This window comes from Ovis aries, chromosome 16 (assembly GCF_016772045.2).
Source record: "Ovis aries strain OAR_USU_Benz2616 breed Rambouillet chromosome 16, ARS-UI_Ramb_v3.0, whole genome shotgun sequence".
NCBI classification, from domain to species: Eukaryota; Metazoa; Chordata; class Mammalia; order Artiodactyla; family Bovidae; genus Ovis; species Ovis aries.
The window spans coordinates 54,045,583-54,065,421 of record NC_056069.1 but is presented as its reverse complement, the minus strand read 5'-3'; the positions used below and the strand labels follow the sequence as shown (position 1 = coordinate 54,065,421).

Genomic DNA, 19,839 nt, shown 5'->3' with positions numbered 1-19,839 from the left:
ATGATGCCTATGATTTTGTTAATTCATCAAATTTGACATGTTATGTTATTAAAGACTCAGTGTTCTCATGTGTACCTTTTTCTTTGTTATTGTTTCTAATTGAGTCTTAGACCTTCCTTTTGAGATAATTTTCTTTCTAAAAAATTTCAAAATAGCAATGTTTACCTACTTTAGTTATTTTAGTTTCCATTTCCCACTAGTCAGAGTCATTGAGCTTAAGGTGATCTGAAATGACATGTAAGAAGTGTCATGTACACAGTTTCTGATGGGTAACACTTTCACTCCGTCTACCAAGAACTAAAGTTAAAACAGAAGATATATCTTATGCTTACCTTTTATTTGACACAATGTTAGTGTCTGTGTGTGTGTGTGTGTGTGCGCGTGTGTGTGCGCGTGCGTGTGTGTACTGGTACATCCTACATAAGTGTCATGTAGTGTAGCTTTAATCTATTTGGGAATATTTTATCATACTGAAAACAGAACTACATGATATATTTATGATTTAAAAGGAACACTGGCAGATGAAAGGAGGTGAGGATTAAGTTCAAGGTACTATTTAGAAAGCTATTGCCATGCTCTAGTGGGGAATGATGGTTGTTCGGACAGGGGTTGGAGTGATGGAAATGGGAAGAAGTTATTGTCTCACGGATATATTTTAAAGTTAAGCTAACAGTAGTGTTTGAGTGTCACCTGCGGAGGTACAGGTCAGCAGTAGCCTGCTGCAGGGGAAGGGGCTCTGGGTGCAACAGACCTGGGTAGGACATAAACCCTCTTGGAGGAGGTCACCATTAACCCCACCATAGAACTGCCAGAACTTACACAGGCCTGGGAGACAGACTCTTGGAGGGCACAAAGAAGACCTTGTGCATACCAGAACCCAGGAGAAAGGGGAAGTGACGCCGTAAGAGGCTGACGCAGACTTGCCCGTGAGTGTCCAGGAGTCTCTGGCAGAGGCGTGGGTCAGCGGTGCCCTGCTACAGGGTCAGGGACACTGAGTGTAGCAGTGCTTGCATGGGACATTTTGAAAGAGGTCGCCATTATCTTCACTAACTACACCATGGTTTGATCTCAGGTCAAACAACAGGGAGGGAACACATCCCCACAGATCAACAGAAAATTGGATTAAAGATTTACTGAGCATGGCCTAGCCCATCAGAACAAGGCCCAGTTTTCCCCTCAGTCAGTCTCTCCCATCAAGAAGCTTCCACAAGCCTCTTATCCTTATCCTTTGGAGGGCAAAGGATAGAATGAAAATCACAATGACAGAAAACTAACCAAACTGATCACATGGACCACAGCCTACTGTAACTCAATGAAACTATGAGCCATGCTGTGAAGGGCCACCCAAGATGGATGGGGCATGGTAGAGAGTTATGACAAAATGTGGTCCACTGGAGAAGGGAATAAGAAATCACTTCAGTATTCTTGCCTTGAGAATCCCATGAACAGTATGAAAAGGCAAAAAAGGCACTAAAAGATGAAATCTCCATGCTGGTAGGTGTGCAATATGCTACTGGAGATCAGTGGAGAAATAACGAAGATCAGTTCAGAAAGAACGAAGAGATGAAGACAAAACAAGAACACCACCCAGTGGTGGATGTGACTGGTGATGGAAGTAAAGTCTGATGACGTAAAGAACAATATTGCATAGGAACCTGGAATGTTAGGTTCATAAATCAAGGCAAATTGGAAGTGGTCAAACAGGAGATGGCAAGAGTAAACATTCACATTTTAGGAATCAGGGAAATAAAATGGACTGGAATGGTTGAATTTAACTCAGATGACCATTATATCTACTTACTGTTGGCAAGAATCCCTTAGAAGAAATGGAGTAACCATTACAGTCAACAAAAGAGTCTGAAATGCAGTACTTGGATGCAATCTCAAAAACGACAGAATGATCTCTGTTCATTTCCAAGGCAAACCATTCAGTATCACAGCAATCCAAGTCTATACCCGTGACCAGTAATGAATGCTGAAGAAGCTGAAGTTGAACAGTTCCATGAAGACCTATAAGACCTTCTAGAACTAACACCCAAAAGAGATGTCCTTTTCTTTACTGGGGACTGGAATGCAGAAGTAGGAAATCAAGAGATATCTGGAATAACAGGCAAATTGGGCCATGGTGTTCAAAATGAAGCAGGACAAAGACTAAAAGAGTTTTGCTAACAGAACACACTGGTCATAGCAAACACCCTCTTCCAAGAACACAAGAGAAGACTCTACACATGGACATAACCAGACGGTCAGTACTGAAATCAGATTGATTATATTCCTTGCAGCCAAAGATGGACAAGCTCTATACAGTCAGCAAAAACAAGACCGGGAGCTGACTGTGGCTCAGACCATGAAATGCTTCTTGCCAAATTCAGACTTAAATTGAAGAAAGCAGGGAAAACCACTACACCATTCAGGTATGACCTAAATGAAATCCCTTGAGACTATAAAGTGGAAGTGACAAATAGATTCAAGGGATAAAATCTGATAGACAGAGTGCCTGAAGAATTATTGACAGAGGTTCCTGACATCATATAGAGGCAGTGATCAAGACGATCCCCAAGAAAAAGAAATGCAAAATGCAAAATGGTTGTATGAGGAGGACTTACAAATAGCTGAGAAAAGAAGAGAAGCAAAAGGCAAAGGAGAAAAGGAAAGATATATCCATTTGAATGCAGACTTCCAAAGAATATCAAGGAGAGATAAGAAAGCCTTCCTCTATGATCAATGCAATAAAATAGAGGAAAACAACAGAATGAGAAAGACTAGAGAACTCTCCAAGAAAATTAGAAATACAAGGGAACATTTAATGAAAGATGAGCACAATAAAGGACAGAAATGGTATGGACCTAGTAGAAGCAGAAGGTATCAAGAAGACGTGGCAAGAATATACAGAAGACCTATACAAAAAAGATCTTCATGACCCAGATAACCACCGTGGTGTGATCACTCACCTACAGCCAGACATCCTGGAATGTGAAGTCAAGTTGGTGTTAGGAAGCATCTCTACTAACAAAGCCAGTGGATGTGACAGAATTCCAGTTGATCTAGCTCAAATACTAAAAGATGATGCTGTGAAAGTGCTGCACTCAATATGCCAGCAAATATGGGAAACTCAACAGTGGTCACACTACTGGAAAAGGTCAGTTATCATTTCAATCCCATAGAAAGGCAATGCCAAAAATTTTCAAGCTACCACACAATTGCATTCATCTCACACCCTAGCAGATTAATGTTCAAAATTCTCCAAGCCAGCCTTCAACAGTATAGTATGTGAACCACGAACTGCCAGATGTTCAAGATGGATTTAGAAAAGGCAGAGGAACCAGAGATCAAATTGCCAGCATCCGTTGGATCATCAAAAAAGCAAGATGATTTTAGAAAAACATCTACTTCTGCTTTATTGACTATGCCAAAGCCTTTGACTGTGTGGATCAAGACAAACTGTGGAAAATTCTGAAAGAGATGGGAATACCAGACCACCTGACCGGCCTCCCTGAGAAATCTGAGTGCAGATCAAGAAGCAACAGTCAGAACTGGACATGGAACAATAGACTGGTTCCAAATCAGAAAAGGAGTACATCAAGGCGGTATGTTATCACCCTGCTTATTTAACTTACATGCACAGTACATCGTTCAAAATATTGGACTGGATGAAGCACAAGCTGGAATCAAGATTACCAAGAGAAATATCAATAACTTTAGATATGCAGATGTCACCACACTTATGGCAGAAAGTGAAGAAGAACTAAAGAGCCTCTTGATAAAAGTGAAAGATAAGAGTGTAAAAGTTTGCTTAAAGCTCAACAGCTCAGAAAACTAAGGTCATGGCATCCGGTCCCATCACTTCATTGCAAATAGATGGGGAAACAATGGAAACAGTGAGACTTTATTTTCTTGGGCTCCAAAATCACTGCAGATGGTGACTGCAGCTATGAAATTAAAAGACACTTGCTCCTTGGAAGAAAAGCTCTGACAAACCTAGACAGTATATTAAAAAGCAGAGACATTACTTTCCTAACGAAGTTTCCTCTAGTCAAAGCTATGGTTTTTCCAGTGGTCATGTATGGATGTGAGAATTGGACTATCAGGAAAGCTGAGCACTGAAGAATTGATGCTTTTGAACTTGGTGTTGGATGAGACTCTTGAGAGTCCCTTGGACTGCAAGGAGATTCAACTAATCAATCCTAAATGCAGTCAGTGCTGAATGTTCATTGGAAAGACTGATGTTGAAACTGAAACGCCAATAATTTGATTACATGATGCAGAGAACTGACTCACCGGCAAAACCCTGATGCTGGGAAAGATTGAAAGCAGGTAGAAAAAGGGATGACAGAGAATGAGATGGTTGGATGGCATCACCGACTCAATGGCCGTGAGTTTGAGTAAGCTCTGGGAGTTGGTGATCGACAGGGAGGCCTGGAGTGCTGCAGTTCATAGGGTTGCAAAGAATCTGACATGACTGAGTGACTGAACTGAAGAGAAGTATCTGATGAACTGGGCATGCAGCATCACAGAAAGAGAAGAGCCAGATATGACTCTGGGTGATATACATAGAAACTGAAGTATATGATCATCATTTGGAAGAAAAGTTATGATCAACCTAGATAGTATATTCAAAAGCAGAGACATTACTTTGCCGACTAAGTTCCGCCTAGTCAAGGCTATGGTTTTTCCTGTGGTCATGTATGGATGTGAGAGTTGGACTGTGAAGAAGGCTGAGCGCTGAAGAATTGATGCTTTTGAACTGTGGTGTTGAAGACTCTTGAGAGTCCCTTGGACTGCAAGGAGATCCAACCAGTCCATTCTGAAGGAGATCAACCCTGGGATTTCTTTGGAAGGAATGATGCTAAAGCTGAAGCTCCAGTATTTTGGCCACCTCATGTGAAGAGTTGGCTCATTGGAGAAGACTCTGATGCTGGGAGGGATTGGGGGCAGGAGGAGAAGGGGACGACAGAGGATGAGATGGCTGGATGGCATCACTGACTCGACAGGCTTGAGTCTGAGTGAATTCTGGGAGATGGTGAGGGACAGGGAGGCCTGGCATGCTGCGATTCATGGGGTTGCAAAGAGTCGGACACGACTGAGTGACTGAACTGAACTGAACTGAAGGTCTGTTACAGATCAGATTTTAGGTTTTTAGATTTTGAGGAAAAGATTTATTTGATTTATATCAAGTTTGAGACCTCTTAAGTGAAGATATTAGAGTAGCTAATGTGGTATTCAGGGATAAAGTGAGCAAGTTGCTACAGATTTAAAGTCAAGAGTCATCAATATGTAGATGCTACAAAAGTCTATATGACTGAATGACATTATTTGGGCAATAATTCAAGAAAAGTCTGAGGTCTGAAAATCAAGATACATCACAATTCAGTGAATGGAGCAATGAAGAATTGGTGAAGGATTAAGAATGTAGTTTCCTTTAGCTAAAGAAAGAGCTTGTTTTGAAGGACTTGTCAATTGTGCCAAATACTACAAAGATTTGAGAAAATGGACATATGAGAATTTTACTTGGGTTTCTACCGTATGAAGGACAAGAGTAATTTTGTGACATAACAAAGATAAAAATCTTTTTAGAGTGAGTTTTAAAGACACTGAGAGAAGGGCAATGCCAGACTGTGAATATAGACAATTCTTTCAAGGAGTTTCTCATTCAAGGGAATGAAATATTAGAGTTGTACCTGGAGGGAAACTAAATCAAGACAGGTTTTCAGGTTTTGGTTGCTGGAGTTGATTTTATTTTCAGATAGAAAATAAAGCCTGTTTTTGAGGATAGGGGAAATATGTACCAGATAAAAAAATATAAAAATACAGGGAAGTGGAGAAATTGTTAATAGTGCAATGTCTCAGTGAGCAAGAAGGGACAAGATTCAGAGCACACATAGAGAGGTGGCTGTAAGCATGACATGGAGAGTTTATTCACAGTAATCTGACAGGAGCCAGGTTTATGGAGACTATTGCCCCTAGGACTCGGTAGGTTGGTAGATCTGATAGAAGGAAAACGTGCAAACTCTTTTCTAATTGGTCTTATTTGATGTCATTCAAGAAGCAAGAATATCTGATGTATATAAAGAAATTGGAAGAAGCATTAAAAAAATTGTGGCAAGAGGAAACCTGTAAATTCATATTTGTTGTTGTTCAGTCACGAAGTCATGTCTGACTCTTTGAGGCCCCATGGACTACAGTATGCCAGGCTTTCCTGTCCTTCACCATCTCCCAGAGTTTGCTCAAACTCATGTTCATTGAGTCGGTGATGTTTTCTAACCATCTCATCCTCTGCTGCACCCTTCTCCTCTTGCCCTCAATCTTTCCCAGCATCAGGGTCTTTGCCAATGAGTCAGCCCTTCACATCAGGTGACCAAAGTACTGGAGCTTCAGCTTCAGCATCAGTTCTTCCAATGAATAGTCACAGTTGATTTATTTTAGGATTGACTGTTTTGGTCTCCTTGCAATCCAAGGGACTCTCAAGTGTCTTCTTCAGCACCACAGTTTGAAAGCATGGATTCTTCGGAGCTCAACCTCCTTTATAGTCCAACTCTCACATCCCTACATGACTATTGGATAAACCATAGCTTTGACTATTGGGCTTTTGTCAGAAAAATACATATTTAGCAGGATATATATAATCGCTTGAGTTATTTGAGTTTCTCTTGAATAAACTAATATGTTCTACTTATTTTAGAATTTGATGCGGAGTTTGGGATAGTGTAAAGAGTAATGTCTCAGTGTATTGACATATTAAGTAAACAGTAACAAAAATAAAATGTATTAAATGTTATAATTGCTTGATAAGCCTCCTCCTTATATGTAGAATCCAAGAGATTTTAATGGAATTGACTGCAAGTGAAAATAAAAATGTGAATCTTGAAAGTCTTGAGCCAATATGAACAATTCTATACCTTTTGTCATACTAAGCAGTTAAATTATGGGCACAGTTCATGTACTAAACATAGTTTTTAAAGAAAGTGAATGGAGACTAATTTATAAATAGATTAAATAACGCAGCATCTTATTATCCAAAGTGACAATCTATTGCACTCTGAATGAGGCTGAGTGTGTACCAACTTGAGGTGGCATTCACCCTATTAACATAGTAAAAGTTAACATAGTACTAGTTGCTTGATACTATAATATAGCAACCTTAAATCAAAATATGATAAAAGGGAATGCAGAAAAAAATCCAAAGAAATGGAGATAAGGAGTCCTAATAAAGGTAAGTCTGAAGCTCAGTTTATCTATGGAATATTCAGATAAATGAGTCAATAAATTTATTTTAAGTCTTAGGAAAAAACTGAACTACTTTTTGATGTTTTGAAGTAATCTATCATATGGCTATAGTTAGCTAATACACTGACCCTTGCATGTATAAATAAAAATTTCAGAAAAGTATTTTGTTGTATTACTTTTGATCATTGGTTAAAAGCGATGCCAATTTTTTTGCGTGTTATCCTCTCTGTAGGCTAAGGTATAAGGTCTCATTATGAACCTTTTTGTGCAAAAGGAAATTGCTAATATGAACACACTATGGAAGACAACTTTTATGTATCAAAGTAAGCACATTTACAATAACAAAAGAATGTAAAGTAACCAAAGGGACTTAAAGCCACCCACTCTTCAGTAACAAGGTTTTATGTTGTTAGCTGCAGCTGCTAACAAAAATTAACTTCAGATTAAAAGGAAACAAGGAATGAGTTCATAAAATCTAAATTTAATTTCCAATGCCTGCAGTTAACAATTGGATTAAATCTGAAATTTGTGGATCCTAATCTTTGAATATGCTTTCATTAAAAATTGAGGAGAAAAACAAGAAAGATTCAATGAATAAAAAAAAAAAGTATACATTGGTTTCTGGACTGCAATTATGTAGATAATGTGAGAGAAACGTGAAATAGGAAGCTGAGGTAAATTTTTCCTATCAATGCACAAAACATGCAGTTGCTTTTGTTGTTGCTTAAACTGTGAACTCTGGAGACATCAGAACCTTTTGAACTCATTAGATAGATGAATAAATAAGCATCTCCCTGAATTTTACTCCTTTGGAAATAACATCATCTTGCAAACAATTAATAAAAAAGAGTCCCATTTTGGTATATTGATCAGGTACAATGAATTCTCGCATTTAATGAACAGAACAAGCAGAAATAGAATATTTTAGGTTAACTGGAAAATGCACAGTGATCATTGCAATGTGTAGTGAATGATGTAGTTGTTGGGTAATTAAGGTGGGCTGAGAAATGAAGACAAATAATATTCATGAACTTAACAAAATTTTATTAACCCAGTTCTATGTGTCAGGGAATTTACTAAGAATTTGGGAATACTCTAATAAACAAAGATAAAATAGACCTGATTCTTAGATTTGAGATGTTCACAATGCAGTATAGGTCAAAAATATTACAATAAAATATAAGTGGTATATTTAAGACTATGAGAGTATAAGTGATGAACATTATTCTAAGGTCTACATAGAGTATAGAAGATAAGGAGCTACAAAATATGCCTGAGAAGTTGAGAAAGATTTCAATGATATTGTGACTTTTGAAACAGTTCTTAAAAGAAAATAATTGTTTGTAAAGCAGCAAACAATGAGAAGAAATCTTTAAGAGATGAAAGAATTATAAAACTATTGAAAGGACATGGCCTACTTGAGGGTCTGTGGCTAAAAGTGTGATATACATTTTTCAGAGGATTAAGCTGAGAGCAGACCAAATATTATAAACAAAAGGCACATAACAACAGCAAAATTCTGTAAAGAAATTATCTTCCAATAAAAAAATAATTAAAAAAATAAAATAAAGAAAGCCACAAGGGGGGAAAAATGCCACATATGCCCTACATGAAGTTTATTTCTCCATCAGGATGTGTGTATGTATATGAGTGAGTGAGTGTGTGCCTATGTGTATGTCCATGAGAGTAGTTCTTGATAGAACCAAGATATAAATCAAATTCTTAAACACAACAATGCTTCTTGAATTTAATTTACATTAGAATCACATAGGACAGTGGTTCTCAAACATTAGTATGCATGAAAATCATCTAGAAGGGCTGATAATACCAAAGACACTGGGCCGCAGTTTCTAATTCATGGAGGGCCCAGATATTTGGTCAAACATTATTCTGTGTGATTTTGTGAGGCTGTCTTTGTATAAGATTAGCATTTAAATTGTGAAACTGAGTAAAGCAGATTTGTTCTCATTATGTGAGTGGGCTTTGTCCAATCAGTTGAAGACCTGAATAGAACCAAAGGCTGACCTTCCCTCTAATAAGAGAGAATTATCTTTCCTGAAGACTTTTGAGGCACTGGTTCTGGTTCTGGCAAGAAAGTTTGATGTAGGACAGGGGATCTGAGGAGTTTAGACTTGCCAACCTCAATACTGCATGAGCCGACATTAACCAGTCCTCATAATAAATATCCTTTTTGGTTCTTATGGAGAAGGAAATGGCAATCCACTCCAGTAGGCTTTCCTGGGAAATCCCATGGACAGAGGAGCCTGGCAGACTATAGTCCAAGAGGTCACAAGGGTCAGACATGGCTTAGTGACTCAACAAGAACATGAAAACCCCAGAGTTCCCAAATATTAACTTTTATATTCAGCATCTTCATAGAATTACTTAACATACTTGGTTGCCTTATGGCCATCAGAATTCTTTCATGCTCACCTGTCTTTAGTTTGCTTCCTGATATTTGTGGCTTGCATCAACAATTCCCAACTTAGTGTGACATTAGAACACTATTTCAGTGGGTTAATTCTATTTTATTAAAATTTAATGAGGGTAAATGGCATACTTACTTAATACATTATTGGGCTTCCCTTGTGGCTCAGCTGGTAAAGAATCTGCCTGCAGTGCAGGAGACCTGGGTTTGATCCCTGGGTTGGGAAGAGCCCCTGGAGAAGGGAAAGGCTACCTACTCTAGTATTCTGGCCTGGAGAAGTCCATGGAGTGCGTAGTCCATGGGGTCACAAAGAGTCGGACACAACTGAGTGACTTTCCCTTTGGTTCTGAATCCTATTTGTTCTGTTTTTCTGTGCTGTGCATAGTCCTCAGTCGTGTCTGACTCTGAGACCCCATGAACTATATAGCCTGCCAGACTCCTCTGTCCATGGGGATTCTCCAGGCAAGAAAAATGGAGTGGGTTGCCATACTCTCCTCCAGGGGATTTACTCAGGCCAGTGATAGAACCCAGGTCTCCTGCATTGGAGGCAGATTCTTTACCATCTGAGCCACTATTTTGAGAGCAGAATGCAGGCTAACCTTTACTCATCCTTCACCTCAAGACTCAATCCAATCATTGTACTCTCTATGAAATCTTCACTGGTCCTCACAAAGAGATTAAGCCACCACGTTTTCATGCTTCTCTAGTCCCTAAAAAAACTTATCCTCACAGTGATTATCCATAATGCAATTATTCAGCTACCCCGTCTTTTGCATTAGGCTCTTAAATTCCTCAAAGACAAAATAATCCCTCTATATGATTAGCCCCTAAAATACTACACTCCCTAGCAGGTATCATTTATTACTGCATTCCAAGTGAGTCAGTTAATGTATTCCTTAGAACACAGATGATAAAGTACAGCATTCCAAAGTACCAGAATGGCAGCCAAGGAAGCAGAACATTCCAAGAGGAAAGAGGATGATTAACATAGTCAGATATCACAAAGAAATCAGGGAGATAAGAAATGAAGACAATTCATTGAACTTAGCTATTATGAACTGATGAACACAGTGGCATTTCTGAAAAGCAGTTAGAATAAAAATATACATTATCCTGAACTGAGGCATTAACAAGGAAATGGAGGGAGATGAGAGCTAGTCATTTGAAAAAACATGTGAAGAACTACTTATTGAGTGCCTACTAGAGCCTTTATTTTACTGAGGAGTCATATAAAAGGAAAAGTAAGCCATGACATCCAAATTAGAAAGAATATTTATTATCCTATAAAAAAATTATCCCAAATTTTACAGACATTTTAGGGTCATGGGAAGCAGAATTCTAAAGATTCCAGCTTATGATTCCTGTCCCTCGATTATTCACCTAGACGTTAACTTGGGTCCTGTTGTGAAGGAATTCTGCAGATGTAACTGAAGTCTCAAGGAAGGTGACCTTAATGTACAAAGATTATTTGAGTGGGCCTGACTCAATCAGGTGAAAAACCACTGAAAGCAGAGACTTTCTCCAGATGGTAGCAGAAGAGACAATGAAAGAGATTCCAACATAAGAAGGACTTGACACACAATTGCATGCTTGAAGAAGAAATTCAGGCAGCTTCTAAAAGGAGAAAGCTCTCCCAGCTAAGATCCAGGAAAAATAAAAAATATAACCCTCCCACCTACATCCTCAATGAAGTGGATTCTGCCAATGAGGGAAATAAGCATGAAATCAGATTCTTCCCTGGAGCCTTTAGATAAGAGACCACCAGCCCAGCTGACACACGACTTCAGTCTTTCCAGATTTTAAGCAAAGGACTAAGTTGAACCCTCCTGGACTTCTGACCTACAGAAATCATGTGACTATTTGTTACACATCAACAAAAAAGTAACAGAAGTTACCAAATAGTTCTATTATGGATTACATTGTTAGCTGTAACAGAAATATTCTGCAGGAATTTATCAAGAAAGTTCTCTTCCCTAAGAACTCTGATATGTGATAATGAGACACCACTTTCTATTCCCCTGACCAAAGACATATATATTGAATTTATTTGATTCCTAGTGTATTCTTTAAGATGGTGAAAATAATCCTATGTCACAGAATGAATTTTAAAAATAATAAGATAAATCTCAACCAGTTAAAATACCTGACAAGTACTTGGGCTCAATGAACATCAGCTGACATAGAATGAACACAGACATAGGAACAAAAATATTCAGATTTGTATAAGTCTCTCTTTTTTTTTTATAAAGCAAGAATAATATCTGTTTTTTTCTATTTCACAGGGATTTTTCTTAGAATGACATGGCCGTAAAGCACAATATACCAGTGAAAATAGCTGCTGCTACTTATGTTTAGCTTCCCTGGTGGCTCAGAGGTTAAAGACCCTGCCTGCAATGCAGGAGACCCGGGTTCGATCCCTAGGTTGGGAAGATCCCCTGGAGAAGGGAATGGCAACCCACTCCAGTACTCTTGCCTGGAGAATCCCATGGACGGAGGAGCCTGGTGGGCTACAGTCCACGGGGTCGCAAAGAGTCGGACACGACTGAGCGACTTCACTTTCACTTTCACTATGTTTAGCTACAGTAGTAAACTGTCACTGAAGCTGAAGCTCCAATACTTTTGGCACTTCTTTGAGGTCAAGAGCCAACTCATTGGAAAAGACCCTGATGCTGGGAAAGATTAAGGACACAAGGAGTTGGGGTGACAGGATGAAATGATTAGATCGCACCACTGACTCAGTGGAGATGAATTTGAGCAAACTCTGGGAGATAGTGAAGGGCAGGATTAAATGGTTGGGTGGCATCACTGACTTAATGGACATGAGTTTGGGAAAGCTCTGGGAGATGGTGAGGGACAGGGAGGTCTGACATGTTGCAGTCCATGGGCTCACAAAGAGTTGGACACAACTTAGGAACTGAGCAACAACAAATAAAAGATAATCATAGACCAGACCCAAGGTTCCTGCCTTTCTTGCCTGACTGGGCAACTGAATAATCACTGTGACCTAAAAACTACAGGATGAAGGAAGGCAGATCAAACACCATGTAGTTAACAATTGCATTGCACCTGAGCCCCACCTGCATGCTCAATAGATGCCCAGTTGTGGCACCCTCAACCTCCGCATGATCTTTTGGCATAAGGCCTGTTCGCCTCAAGAAAGCAGCAAGATTTTTGGAGTTGCTGCTTTTTTTTCTTTTGCACAAAGGTGCTTTGCTCCTGTTCTGTCTTAAATCAGGTGCATCGCTTCATCTGCCCAAAGGAAGAACATTTCTCTTACTGCCACAAGCCCCTAGGTAGTGGATAGACTATTTTAAAGCATTAACTTCTAATTATAATTCCATAGAGCAACAGTCTCCTCAAAATTGTTACATTAAGATTTTTAAAAATTTGATTTCTGCTCTTGAAAGACATTGTCAAGAGAATGAGGAGATATGACAAAGTTTGGGAGAAAATATTTGCAAAAGACACATCTGATAAATTAGCTACCCAAAAAAAAAAAAAAAGCCAAGAATTCTTAAAATTAAATGTTAAGAAAACAAACAACATGATTAAAAAATGGGCCAGAAATCTTAATAAATACTTCACCAAAGAAAACACACACATGGCATAACCTTATGAAAAGATGCCCCACATATATATCATCAGAAAAAAATGCAAGTTAAAACAATATTCCAATATGTATCTATTGGAGTGGTGCTAATCCAGGGAATAATGACACCACCAAATGCTAGTTAGAATGTGGAACAATGGGAACCCTTATTCATTCATACCTGGTGGGTATTCAAAATGGCACAAGCACTTCAAAAGACAGTATTCATTTCTTATAAAATTAAACATACTCTTACCATATGATCCAGGGATTGCAGAGTTTGGTATTTACCTAAAGGAGCTGAAAACATCTGTCCACCCAAAAACCTACACATGTATATTTATAGCAACATTATTTTATCATTGCCAAAACTTGGAGACAACCAAGATGTTTTCCAGTAGATGAATGGGTAAACAAACTGGTGCAGGCTGACAATTTCATATTACTGAGTGCAAAAAGAAATGCATTATCAAAACTGGAACAGACATGGAAGATTTGAACAGACTTCAATCTATATTACTAAGTGAAAGAAGCCAACCTAAAAGTCCACATACCGTATGATTCCAACTATATAATGTTCTAGAAAAGGCAAAACTATGGAGTCAATAAAGAGATAGGTGGTTACCAGGGGTAGAGATGGAGAGAGATGAACAGATGGAGCACAGAACATTTTAGTGCAGTCAAAATACTCTATATGATATTATGTTAGTGGGTATATGCCATTATGCATTTGTCCAAAACCATAGAATAATAAAGAGTTAACCCTACAACAAACTATAGACATTGGTTGATTATGATGTGTCAGTGTAGGCTCATCAGTTGTAACAAATGCATCACTCTGGTGGGGGTTATTGATAGTGGAGGAAGCTAAGCATGTATAGGTGCAGAAGATACATAGGAAATCGTTGTTCATTTCTTTGAATTTTACTAAACGTAAAATGCACTAAAAAAGTACAGCCTTTTAAAAAGTTCTATTGAAAAAGTATCCAAAATGAAATATACCAGAAAATAGTTTTATGACATAGCTCCTGTTAATGCTTACAAACAATTGTATGTGGAAGAGCTCCCAACTCTATTTAATAGGCACTTAGGCCAAGCCATTAGTAGGTGAATGTGCACTTTTCTAAACACAGTCTCCCAGTATAGCTATAAAATCTTAACTAGCGCCCATTCTTTCTGCATACCTGTTTATGATTAGGATTAAATTATATTTTAGTAATGCTCATTGAGGTGTCTCTAAGGCTTCTTTATTACCAACTGTAAAATTTATGATATTACAATTTACTGTACTGTTTTACTTAGTAGATGTGTATTAACTCATTTCCCATATGAAATCTACCAATTAGTAATTAAAAAAAAGAAAGTAAGTACATACCTAAGATGCTACTTTAGTAAAAATTAACATTCCCTTTGGTTTCCTTTGGTAATGATTGCAAATATACTTCTCATGATACCCTTGAACTCATGTATATTTACAAAGTAGCTTTGTCTTGATGCAAATATTATATGGGTTGAGATGAGATTTAAGTGAATGAAAGTAAAGTTTCTGATCAAAATACCTCTGGAGTTGAATTCGATGTTATAAAATAAGTCCTTACTGTTTTTGACAAGCAAGTATTCTCTCCAGGGATTTTCCCCTTCCATCTTCTATACATGGAGCCTGATTGCAAGAATAACTATACAATACTTTTGGAAACTTTTCAATATCTCCATTGCATATGCTTCAATTTATCAATCCACTTATTCCTTTATTTTAAAACTAATTTTAAATGAGGCTTTATCATATGGCAGTAATTTTATTGTTCCTGGTAAGTAAGCACATGCAATTCTAGAACTATTCTGGCCATTTTGAAAATGAAAATTAACCAGAATGATAGCAAATGAATCCATTCATGTATTATTTATAATACTCATTTAAAAGTAATTAGTAAATCCTTATTTTCAAAGAGAAATATTATATTGAAAAAATGATCTAAATGGAAACCACTTGAGTTGATTTTACAGGTGAACACATGAAAAATTCAGATAGAATAGAAAAGGTTGGAGCAGCTTTATTGTTTTGTGATCCAAGACATTATGAAAGTGCATAAACCACAATGAGCTATCACCTCACATCTAATAGAATGATCATGATCAGAAAAGTATGGAACATTAAATATTGGTAACAATATAGAATAACTAGGACACTCATATAGTGCTGCTGGGAATGTAAAATTTAGTCACTTTGGAAAACAGTCTGGCAATTCATCAAAGATTTAAACACAGTTTCTGTATGACTCTGCAATCCCACTCTTAGCGAAATACTCAAGAGAAATGAAAAGTCATTCACACAAAAACATCCATATCCATGCTTATGACAACATTCTTCAAATTAGGCAAAAAGTGGAAATAACCCAAATGTCTATCAAGTGGTGAATGGATACATAAAATACAGTATATTCAAATAAAGGAAAGCTTTTTAGTAGTGAGGAAGAGTGAAGCACAGATACATGCTACAATGTAAATGAACTTTGAAAATAATGCACTAAGTGAAGTCAGCCAGGCACAAAGAACTACATGTTATGGGATTGTTTTGTATAAGATGCCAATTAAAGGAAAAACTATTGCTGTAGACTGAATTTTTTTTTTCTCCACCAAATTCAGAGTGAAACACTCATGAAGGAGATTAAATCCCTTATAAAAGAGATCGTAGAGAGATCCCTTGTTCTTGCACCATGTGAGTATACCACTAGGAGACAGAAACTGCGTTCTCACCAGACACCAAATCTGTTGACCTCTTGATCTTGGATTTCCAGCATCCAGAACTGTGAGAAATAAATGTTTGCTGTTTAAGAACTAGGTTTATGACCTACTGTTACAGCAGCCTATACAGAAAAGACATCTATAAAAACAGATACTTGGAGTGGTGGCTCCTTGGATTGAGGCATGGGCAAGAGGGATTAGAACAGGATGACTAGGGATGCAGGATTTCTTTCTGAAGTAGTCAATACATTCTAAAATCCATTGTGACAACTGATGGATAACTGAATATACTAATAGTCATTAGACATGGAGATCAGCCCTGGGATTTCTTTCGAAGGAATGATGCTAAAGCTGAAACTCCCGTACTTTGGCCACCTCATGCGAAGAGTTGACTCATTGGAAAAGACTCTGATGCTGGGAGGGATTAGGGGCAGGAGAAGAAGGGGACGACAGAAGATGAGATGGCTGGATGGCATCACGGACTCGATGGACATGAGTCTGAGTGGATTCCGGGAGTTGGTGATGGACAGGGAGGCCTGGCGTGCTGTGATTTATGGGGTCGCAAAGAGTCGGACACGACTAAGCAACTGAACTGAACTGATACACTATAAAAAGGTAAATCATACAGTATGTAAAGTCTTTCTAAATGAAGCTTGAATATTTTGTAAAAATTTCATATATCTTCTGAGGGCAGAAGAAAGAGTATAATTTTATTTTATATAAGAGAGTTCCAGAAAAATATCTACTTCTGCTTTATTGACTATGCCAAAGCCTTTGACTGTGTGGATCACAATACACTGCGGAAAATTCTGAAAGAGATGGGAATACCAGACCACCTGACCTGCCTCTTGAGAAATCTGTATGCAGATCAGGAAGCAACAGTTAGAACTGGACATAAAAAAACAAACTGGTTCCAAATAAGAAAATCAGTATGTCAAGGCTGTATACTGTCACTGTGCTTATTTAACTTATATACAGAGTACATCATAAGAAACACTGGGCTGGATGAAGCACAAGCTGGAATCAAGATTGCCAGGAGAAATATCAATAACCTCAGATATGAAGATGACACCACCCTTATGGCAGAAAACAAAGAACTAAAGAGCCTCTTGAAAGTGAAAGAGGAGAGTGCAAAAGTTGGCTTAAAACTCAAAATTCAGAAAACTAAGATCATGGCACCTGGTCCCATCACTTCATGGCAAATAGATGGGGAAACAGTGCCAGACTTTATTTTTGGGGGCTCCAAAATCAGTGCAGATGGGGACTGAAGCCATGAAATTAAAAGATGCTTACTCCTTGGAAGGAAAGTTATGAGTAACCTAGGCAGCATATTAAAAAGCAGAGATGTTACTTTGCCAACAAAGGTCCATCTAGTCAAGGCTATGGTTTTTCCAGTAGTCATGTATAGATGTGAGAGTTGAACTATAAAGAAAGCTGACCACCGAAGAATTGATGCTTTTGAACTGTGGTGTTGGAGAAGACTCTTGAGATTTCCTCGGACTGCAAGGAGATCCAACTAGTCCATCCTAAAGGACATCAATCCTAAGTGTTGATTGGGAGGACTGATGCTGAAGCTGAAACTCCAATACTTTGGCCACCTGATGAGAAGAGCTGACTCATTTGAAAAGACCCTGATGCTGGGAAAGATTGAAGGCAAGAGGAGAAGTGGACAACAGAGAATAAGATGGTTGCATGGCATCACTGACTCAATGGACATGAGTTTGTGAAAATTCTGGGAGCTGGTGATGGACAGGGAGGCCTGGCATGCTGCAGTCCATGGGGTTGCAAAGAGTCAGTCAGAGCTGAGCGACTAAACTGAACTGTATACCATTTCCCAATATAAAGTATTCCTAAATGTTAATGTTTATAATTCTCTTATGAATATATTGAAATCTTTTAAAAGTCATTGTAAGTTGGGCTTCCTAGGTGTCTCTAGTAGTGAAGAAACCACCTGCTGATGCAGGATATGTAACAGACTCAGGGTTGATCTGTGTGTTGGGAAGATCCCCAGAGAAGGAAATGATAACCCTCTCCAGTATTCCTGCCTGGGAAATCCCATGGAGAGGCACCTGGCAGGCTATAGTTCATGGGGTCACAAAGAGTCAGACACGACTGAGTGCACACACATACATATGATATATGCAATACTGGGTTTCCCTGGTGGCTCATATGGTAAAGAATCTGCCTGAAATACAGGAGACTCTCTACAATTCAGGAGATGCAGTTTCAATCCCTGGGTCAGGAATATCCCCTGGAGAAGGAGATCCCCTTCTCCAGTATTTTTGCTTGGAAAATTCCTTGGACCAAGGAGTCTGAGGAGCTATAGTCCATGGGGGTCACGAAAAGTCAGACATGGTGGATCAATTAATGCTTTCACTTTCATTTTTCATGTATAATAGTAAACTTGGGGCAGTTTATACCTTTGAATTCTTTCTCAACATGCAAATACATACTTCAATTTCTTGATAGCAGATCCATTTTCCTAGAGCTTTATTCTAATTTCATTTGAAAACATTTATGCATATCTTTGAACTCTGAGATAATTGTTGATATTTATACTTTTTTAATAATGTGGTTATTTAGCACAATGCAGTGTTCTGGATGAGGATCAAACAACGGCCTTCCTCAGTTGTATGGTGGTGTACATTTGTTACAAATGACTTAGACCTGCCTGTTGAAATATCAAGAGCTATTCCTTTACTGTAAAATTTATAAGAGTCAATTGAAGCTTGAAGAAAGGTGTTGTATTGACAAAATCATTCAAGTAAAATGTTAAATTTTCTTTTCTTCTCTTTATTTTCCTAACTGCTTCACTGTATATGAAGCATTCTTCTTCTACTTAAGTAAGGCATAAGCACATGACAAAGCAAGTCTCACAATTAAGAGAATTAGATATTTTGATTAAGTGATGCAGACTAAGTACTCTGTGATATCAACTTTCTACCATTATGCAGAGATTATAGTAAAGGAAAAGATATAAGATTTACTAATCGCATCTGACAATGAGTAACTGTATCTAATACATTCTGTGCACTCTGTTAGGTGCATTAAAAAAATAAAAATCATGAAAGCTCTGCTCTGGAGAAAATCTCAACATAAATCTTCATGTTTAAAAGACATCTTTTCTATGGTACATAAAATAAAGAAGTTTACCATTTTCTGAAGCAGCAACTGTGATGTTGTACCATGGAGTTTCTTCTCTATCAAGAACCTTGGTAGTCTTAATGGTTCCAGTGTTGGCATCAATGTTAAAAAATCTATCATCTTCAGCATTGTAGTCAATGAAGTATCTAAAGGAAAAACAAAAAAAACAAAACAAGGATGAATCTTCTTTTACCTGGTGCTATGATAAAGAAAACTGAACCAAGGAAGGTATTAAATCTATTATACTCAAATATTGAAATGTGCACTTTTATTTTCTGTATTTGGCCCTCCATTTTGCCCATCCATTTTGTATTTGCATAGACTGATATTAATTATTTTCCTGTCTGTCCTTACTTAACATTCAATTTAATTACTAATTCAAAAAGTTAAAAAGCAAAACTTTAAACTCCATAAGTAGCTTAGGAGGTAATAGATGGCAAAACTGCAGTAATTAATAAAGGAAAGATTAAAAAAAAAAAAAAAAACCTGTCTCTGTGAAGTTCATAGTACATTGGAAAAAAAATGAACCTTTAATAAAACTTCTAATTGCTGTATGTACAATTTTTTTTTTTAGGATAACAGGTCAGGGACTAATTTATCTTATAATTTCATCATAGCTGAAGTTTGAAGATATATACAAAATAAAAACCAAAACATTTTGATTAATAACCATCATGTCCACAACACCTAGCACCTTGTTTAGTTAAATAAT

The 19,839-nt window shown here is 37.8% G+C and overlaps 1 protein-coding gene across 6 annotated transcripts in view; it reads right to left on the bottom strand.

Annotated features, from left to right (window-relative positions):
• Window positions 1-19,839, bottom strand: part of CDH18 (cadherin 18) — a 1,280,123-nt gene that overhangs the window by 69,779 nt on the left and 1,190,505 nt on the right. For all 6 annotated transcript variants that reach the window (XM_060400264.1, XM_060400265.1, XM_027980148.3 and 3 more), the window contains one exon: window positions 19,137-19,273. In XM_060400264.1, coding sequence (XP_060256247.1) covers window positions 19,137-19,273 — 137 coding nt within the window. The remainder of the gene's footprint in view (window positions 1-19,136; window positions 19,274-19,839) is intronic.